This window comes from Schistocerca nitens, chromosome 2, assembly GCF_023898315.1.
Source record: "Schistocerca nitens isolate TAMUIC-IGC-003100 chromosome 2, iqSchNite1.1, whole genome shotgun sequence".
Taxonomy (NCBI): domain Eukaryota; kingdom Metazoa; phylum Arthropoda; class Insecta; order Orthoptera; family Acrididae; genus Schistocerca; species Schistocerca nitens.
In genome coordinates, this window is record NC_064615.1 from 431,003,380 (window position 1) to 431,012,041 (window position 8,662).

At 36.6% G+C, this 8,662-nt stretch overlaps 1 protein-coding gene across 4 annotated transcripts in view; it reads left to right on the top strand.

Moving 5' to 3' along the window:
• Positions 1–4,747, top strand: part of LOC126236298 (macrophage mannose receptor 1-like) — a 74,133-nt gene extending 69,386 nt beyond the window's left edge. For all 4 annotated transcript variants that reach the window (XM_049945492.1, XM_049945493.1, XM_049945491.1 and 1 more), the window contains exon 6: positions 4,434–4,747. In XM_049945492.1, the coding sequence (XP_049801449.1) occupies positions 4,434–4,588 (155 nt within the window). In that variant the 3' untranslated portion in view covers positions 4,589–4,747. The remainder of the gene's footprint in view (positions 1–4,433) is intronic.
• Positions 4,748–8,662: the final 3,915 nt, after the last annotated feature.

An 8,662-nucleotide genomic window follows, 5' to 3' on the forward strand; every position in this document is an offset into this window, starting at 1 on the left:
CACCCAACAACCTACTGTCCGTGAGGCATGTACCGCAACCAAATTGTTAAATGTTCCTTTTCCAAAGCTGAAGAGCATTACGCGAAATTGCTATCTCTTTTCCTTCGACTACTCGCTATCGAGGGCCCACAAGAGTGAATGGGAGCAGCGTGTGATACTTCTGATTTTAGCTTACATCACCGTATAGATGACTTCAAAACGTTGATCCCACTGCTGGGAACCTTTGTTAGATAACATTTTCCAACAGCTTTGAAAATGTCGCACATTGCCTGTATTGAGGAAAACACTTAAACATATCTGTAACGTGTTATTCTTGAGCAGACTACGTAGTGATATCTTTGGTGTGCGCAAACTTCTCTGAAGGCCGTTTATCGGAACACAGACCTATGTCCGCAACAACCACTCTCATTATATTCGGCCCGGATAATTAATTACTCACTATCCTACTTCATAAGACAGGCTACACTCCAACCCCTTGTCCTGTCATCGCTGTTGAGCTGCTTGAAAACGGAGCAAAAACTGGGATTACCTGTGAAAGGGGAAGCGAATTGGCCACAACTAAGAAAAATTACCCACCATCCACCTCAAATGATATACAGAAAGTGCTTAAATGTGCTTGGCCATATTCTGGAGAATAGTTTCTTAGCTCATTGATGGCGCCTTTATGAACACCGAGTCACGGATTTCCACCCGAGATCATCCCAGAAAAGCAACTAGGAGGAAAAACCAAGGAGAAAGAAATAATTCACCCAGTAATAGAAGAAATAACCTGAAATAACCTAGTGACAAACTTAACGCACTGAAATAATTGAATTACTGAGTAACTGAATGGTGTACACGTATAAGTCAGTATTAGTGGGATGTAAGAAAAGAATGTGAACGCAAAGTATAAGGTTAGAGAGAAAGTTTGTTCACAAATGCGGTACATGACTTCAATGTCGGCTGCACTGACGAAACCAATTTGTGATGTTGTACATGACACAAAGCGTTTTCTAGCTGGAAATTTTGATGTCTTACAAACAAAACATTGGAGAAGTAGATAAAAGCAGAAGGTAAGTTGAGGAACGACGACATACTAGTATCCAAGATTCCAGTAAAGAACTAAATACTTTGTAAACCATTATGTAAGGCTGTGTAGTAATAGCTCGATTTCACGTGATCAGAGATTGAATGAAATTTCCATCAGCGAAAAATAGCTTAAGCAGAGCGAATTTTCAAAATTTATGAAATAACTCACTACGGGCGACAGGGTATGATCACAGACAAGGATGATGCACGAAAACGACAGCTGCAAACTCAGGTGGAGCTCTATGAACGGGAGAGAAATCGTGGCGGGCAGATGGGGTTTCAAAAGTGATTCGTCGACTGGGAGCTCAGCGGATGGCTTTTTAACTGTATTACATCCGTTCGAAGCAGTCAACGATAAATGATTAATAAGAAAAGTGCCGCACCGTTCTCTATCACACAAAGGGCATGTGATCACATTTCTGTGACCTCTCGTAAATAGAGAGAAGCTCTTCGTTTAGTCTGTGTCACCACATCACAGTCTCTACCTCTTGCCGTGAACTTACCTTTTGTTTCAATGTCTACAAAACTGTCTAAAAGGTATAAAGATGTTCTACATTTACTATTTCGTGTCTTCGTCTCAGTAATTAAAAATAATTTAAAATATAAATGCTCTCACTTTTGCAATTACAGTGAAGAAGAACTTCCCTTCGCAAACCTTTGCTTAGAAATATAGGCCTGTGTACCAGATTTTGAAAAATAAAAGACTGTTAATCACACTGTCATGTTACAGTGTAAAAAGAACAGATACTTTGAGAAGCACAGTCAGTGAGACACTTGGGCTTTTATCTTGGACATCAGCTATGTCTTTGTTTCAGTCCTGCTAAGCTGACGGAAATGTTCATCTGTCAGTTTCCATTCCTTTTTCTATTTAAAAAATAAATTTTTAAGAAAAAACTGGTCTTGTAAATGCAGTTATTGTCGAAGATAGGAAGCGTACCAGCCGATAACTGTTTCAATTGGAGTAAGGACTCGGATGTCGTTACCATATGGTTCGATATACAGCATTTTAAACTTGTCTTCTATGAGTTGTTTAGCTTCAACATATTAGGTAAAACGTTGTTTTGTAAGTCCCATAGAAATATTCTTACAACACTCAAAGTGGAAAAAGATTTGTTCTTGTAATGGTCCTTAGGAATTCGTAGGGTTTGTATCTGTGTACCAATATTTACATACACTCCGTATGGTAAGCAATTTTCAGTTTAAATCGTCCGTCACAGGAGACCTCTCCTCTAGAAATAGTGATGTCAGTGACTTTGAAGATCAACGACGCCATGTTAAGAACTCGTGGAACCAAAAACAGTATTCGATCACGATCTTTCTTCTTCTTTTAATTTAATTATCCCTTTCTGAATTCAACAAGTTCTAAATCAAAAACTTGCTCCAAGGACCTGTCTTTATTTACTACGTCCTATCACCCAAAATTTCTTGACACTGTCGTTGTGTGTGTGTGTGTGTGCTGTAGAGAAAATACGATACAACTATTCATTTGAAAATGGAAGGCAGTATATGGAAGAGACAGTACCTGTGAAATTTGATAAAATAGAAACTCAACCCGCCTCTCCCACTGAAATTAGGAAAATACAAATTCACTCAAAAGTAAAAGCTCACATGGAATTGATGGCTTGTCCAACAGAGTACTAAAAGCTTGTTCCCAGCAAATAAGTAGAATTCTCAGCCACATATGTATTAGCTCACTGAAACAGGGCATTTTTCCACATAGACTGAAATACGCTATTGTTAAACCATTGCATAAAAAAGGGGATAGATCTGATGCTAACAACTATTGCCCAGTCTCACCTCTGACGGCGTTATCAAAAATTCTTAGAAAAGTAATGTGTTCAAGAGTAGCACCACATATTTGTAAAAATGAAGTACTAACAAAATGTCAGTTTGGTTTTCGGAAAGGCTTTTCAACATAAAATGCATATTTAATGCATTGAATAACCGAACATCACCCATTGGAATATTTTGTGATCTCTCGAAGCCTTTTGATTGTGTGAATCATGAAATTCTTCTAGGTAAGCTTAAGTATTGTGGCATAAGTGGGACAGTGCACAAATGGTTTAATTCATACTTAACTGGAAGAATGCAGAAGGTTGAAATTAACAGTACAGATGGTCTGCAAAAACCAGCGGAGTCCTCTAACTGGGAAGTATCAAGAATGGTGAAACACACGGTTCAGTCTTGGGTCCCTTATTGTTCTTAATATACATATTAACGACTTGCCACTCCACATTTATGAAGATGCCAAGCTAGTTCTTTTTGCTGATGATACAAGTATAATAATCACACCAAACAAGCAAAAATCAGCTGAGGAAATTGCAAATAATATCTTTCAGAAAATTATTAAGTGGTTCTCTGCAAATGGACTCTCACTGAATTTTGCGAAAACACAGTTACACAATTATGTACAGTAAATGGCATAACAGCATTGATAAATATAGACTATGAACAGAAGTCTGTTGCTAAGGCAGAATACTCAATATTTCTGGGTGTGTGCACTGATGAGAAATTGAATTGGAAGAAACACATCGATGATCTACTGACACGGTTAGGTTCAGCTACTTATGCTATTAGGGTTATTTCAAATTTTGGTGATAACCATGTCAGTAAATTATCCTACTATGCTTATTTTCATTCAATTCTTTCAATGGCATCATATTTTGGGCAGTTAGTCGTTAAGAGAAAGAGTACTCATGGCACAAAAGCATGTAATCAGAATAATAGCTGGAGCCCACACAAGATCGCCTTGCAACTTGGGATATTCCCAGTACCTTCGCAATACATGTATTCACTTGTGAAATCTGTCATTAATAACCCATCCTAATTCAAAAATAACAGCGAACTGCATAGCTACAAAACTAGAACAAAGGATGATCTTCACTATTCTGGATTAAATCTCGCTTTGGCACAGACAGGAGTGAATTATGCGTCCACAAAAATCTTTGGTCGTTTGCCAAATAGTATTAAAAGTCTGACTGATATCCAACCAACATTTAAAAGCAAATTAAAACAATTTCTGAAAGACAACTCCATCTACTCAATAGATGAATTCTTAGATATGATGTAGTAGCTGTTAAAATATTTTGTGTAAAGAAAACTTATGTTAAAGTGACACACTCCACATCATTACGAAATGTCGTATTCATGATCAACGCAACAATGATTAATGTATGTATGTATGAGAGAGAGAGAAAGACTGAGAGAGAAAGAGATTGTTTTCAGTGGTGTAAAGAAGTACGTTGTTGAGGGAAGAGTGTTCTCATGGAAATCCTGACTCTTCTCAACAGTAGTATTAAATATACTCAATATCTCTAAGTGTTTACCTCTAAGATAATTCGCTGAAATACTGTTTCCGATTCCAGGGAGGCACTTGAGTGATATGGAGTTCTTAGTGTGGGGATACGGGGAGCCCAAGAACAGGAAGGATGAAGACTGCCTGTCTCTGAATGGCGAGGGCTACTACACTGACATCTCCTGCGAATTCGAGCGGCCCTTCATCTGCGAGATCGTGCCCTAGTGACGACATGACGCGGTCGGCTGCTAGATGCGGTCGAGAGTGGCCGCGAGTGTAGGACGACGCTTCTGACTTTTCAAAGAAATTGATAGTGACATAGTACAAAGTTAACTCATGATAGTTGTTACATCAGACTTTTAATAAATGACAATATGATACTTCGTTTTTCTGTATTCCTCTTTACTGTAAAGATCACCACAAAAACGAAATCTGTCATGTCCCAGAAGACAGCAAGCTAATATCGTATAACGCCGCCTTTAGCACTGATATACCAGCGAAGAAGAGATTCCAGAAGTTTCTTTAGGTACGCCGTATTCAGATGCAGCTCGTCATCGGCGGTGAGACTTTGAGAAGTTACCATTTTCCTTGGAAGTCAGCTGCTACGTTCCATCTGCTTTTCCAAAACGTAACGAACATACTGTTTAGATTTAGGATCGGATTCTGTAGCGGGCCGTTGCTAGAGGTGCGACAGGATGCATGGGTATTGGCTAAACAATGAAGTTTTGTGTTCTGCGCTGTAAACACGACTATTGTTTTATTCAACAACGGGAAGATTCGTAGCATGCTCCTTCAAGAAGAAGTCAATGAAAGACTTTGAGAAGTTACCATTTTCCTTGGAAGTCAGCTGCTACGTTCCATCTGCTTTTCCAAAACGTAACGAACATACTGTTTAGATTTAGGATCGGATTCTGTAGCGGGCCGTTGCTAGAGGTGCGACAGGATGCATGGGTATTGGCTAAACAATGAAGTTTTGTGTTCTGCGCTGTAAACACGACTATTGTTTTATTCAACAACGGGAAGATTCGTAGCATGCTCCTTCAAGAAGAAGTCAATGAAAGACTTTGAGAAGTTACCATTTTCCTTGGAAGTCAGCTGCTACGTTCCATCTGCTTTTCCAAAACGTAACGAACATACTGTTTAGATTTAGGATCGGATTCTGTAGCGGGCCGTTGCTAGAGGTGCGACAGGATGCATGGGTATTGGCTAAACAATGAAGTTTTGTGTTCTGCGCTGTAAACACGACTATTGTTTTATTCAACAACGGGAAGATTCGTAGCATGCTCCTTCAAGAAGAAGTCAATGAAAGACAACACTTGGTCACCTAGAAAGTTCTAATTAAAATCATCATCCATGTTCATCGTTAGCTAAGTGAGTGAGCCGAACTTAAGATACATAAAAAAGTCCTAAAACCGAAAGATCAAATGAACATACTTTTTCATGTTCATGATAACTTCAGTGAGTGAGCCGAACCTTTTAACAACGATTAATTAACATAATACTTAGGTCTAGCCTCGGATGGGCGAAATCAACGAAGTTTCTGCTCTTTTACCGGTTTCTCGTGAATCTGGTGCCATTGTACAGATCTCGTACACATTCTTCTTCTCTCGATATGACGTCTCACGCAATTCCTTGTCAAACAGCTGTATACGATACATTGTCAACTGGAGACTGGTTATGATATTTTTATGTAATGCACGTCCACCTTTCGTGTCCTCTAACATTTTTTTCACCTATTATCTAAAAAAAGTCATACTTATGAACAACACACGGTACTGTCCATCTGATCACTACGAATCACCTTTTTAGCAACAATATTACACACAGTCCACTGTTCATCATTTCCTCACATACAGACGATTTTCTTCTACATGCTGACTCATTTACCAACAGAAACAATTGACCGGCTATGTACTGCTCTCCTGGCTGCTCGGGACTCCCTGCCTATCTACCGACTCACTAATTCAGTGTGCATGGCACTAATAAAGTGGGGAAATTCAGTGGGCATGGCACTAATATAGTGGGCGCATTGTGGCATGTGATTTTAAAGATGTGTGATTCAAACTATAGTCTGTGTGAGATATTATGCAATAGCTAAAAGTATGGATTACTCTTACACACTTTTGCATAACAATAATGTTACAAAATTACATTACAACAAAGAAAAAAATAAAAATACTAATACTACAACCAATACCTTACTAAGATATTGTTTTAAATAGGTTTAGAATTTTTTTATAAATTACATAACTGTAGCTATGACAAAACAGATGTTATGGTATATTGTGTATATTTAGAGTTGATATGTTACACATGCTACACATTTCTTTTAGTTATACTGGAGAAAGGTAAATATAAAGAAGTATGTCCAAATGTGAGACAAGAGCTTTACATGCTTTGTTACATTTATACTTTTGAATCACATTTTCTTTAGTTAGAATTCATGAACTACATCAATATTTAACATTCATTTCCCACAAAACATAGATTTCACATCATGTATCCCATCATTTAGAGAGTTTAACATCAAAATAAAATTTTAGAAACCTACATTGCAAATTTTTGTTATGAATATATACACTATTTACCGTTCCATGAAAAGAAAAATAGATGAAGTTTTCAACAGTTTTTTATACCAGTAGTTTATTATTTACATAATCATTTAGTTCATTTAGCTTGTTTGATCTTTCCTTGAACAAAATCGGTTCTATTTATTATACTACCTTTTATTTCCTATTCATATCGTACTGTGTAATCTCACAGTGTTCCTCATATTATAGCTCACACTGTTACTCACTTACACACTGTCCAATACAACAAAGTAACTACTTACCATATTTTGTTTTACTTAATCCATTTCATATTCCATATTTAGTATTAATTTGCTATACATTTATACAAATGTTATAACAAAACATGTTCTTTTGTAATTGTTTGCAAGTTACTCTTTAAAGATTAATATTAGTTACATATTATAAAAGTATTTACAATCAACTTTCTCATAGAAATTTCAGCATTATATTCAAACAATAAAAAAACCATACAGTTTCACCCAACGCCATTTCGTTGTCAGTTCTGTCAGTGTATTCCTTGAGATCATTGATACACCTAAAGTAAAGATATTTACCAGATGTGGGGTGTTCTAGAAAGTATGCATTCGTAAGTGGTGTGTCTGTCATTATAAATTAAGTTAAATTTAAACAAAAATAAACAGAGAAATAAATAGAGCCGATTTTGTTTAAAGTAAGATGAAATAAGCTAAATGAACTAAATGATTATGATTTATACACATTTTACAACAAAACATATTCATTTGTAATTGTTTGCAAGGTACTCTTTAAACATTAATATTAGTTACAAATTACAGACATATTCACAATCAACTTTCCAGTAGAAATTTCATCATTATATTCAAACAGTTGAAAAAATCATACAGTTTTCCCCAACGCCATTTCGTTGTCAGTTCTGACAGTTTATTCCTTGAGATCATTGATATGACTAAAGCCAAGATGTTTACCAGACATGGGGTGTTCTAGAAAGTAAGCATTGGTGAGTGGTGTGTCTGTCATTTTAAAAGACTATTATAAATTAAGTTAAATTTAAAAATTTCATTGTGCAATGCACTGGACTTGCCATGAGTCTTGACAAGTAGCAAATCCCCAATTTAATCTTCGTCATTCTTGGATTCTTAAAGCACTGCTTAATATGAGCTTCTGCTTGTTTTTTCACTCTTATTCTGAGATTTGCTTTATTTTTGTTCATGCTATGTTCCTTCCTAGATAGTGAGTCTAACAGTTCTATGGAAATTTTACACTTTTTGCCCCACAAAATTCCTTTTGGTGTGAGTCCCATATTTTTATCACCTAATGTGCCCATTAAGACTTGGCCCATGATTGATGATTATTGAAGTTTTACACATATTAAAGCATTATCTGCCCCTCACATTAAAATATACGAAGTATCAGTGACACTACTGACAGATTCATATAGACATGTAATGTTATTCATCTCTTTCTCTGTTTATTTCATTGATAAATGTTAAGTGGTTCTGAGTCTTCTGTCCAGCTTTCACTAGTTTTATATATACAGTGCCTATTTACTACCTGTGATCATGACGTTATTAATCGCCTTTCATTGGTGTTGCACATTTATTGTTTCTTGCCTTGTTTCGGTATCTGACTCTCCAAATTAACGCCTGCCCCTGGGCTTCTCAAAAGTATCTCTTCAACATTTGGTATATGTTCAGTTACACATGATTCTGTAGTACTCCTTTCACTGCTTACTTCTGTCTTCTAATTT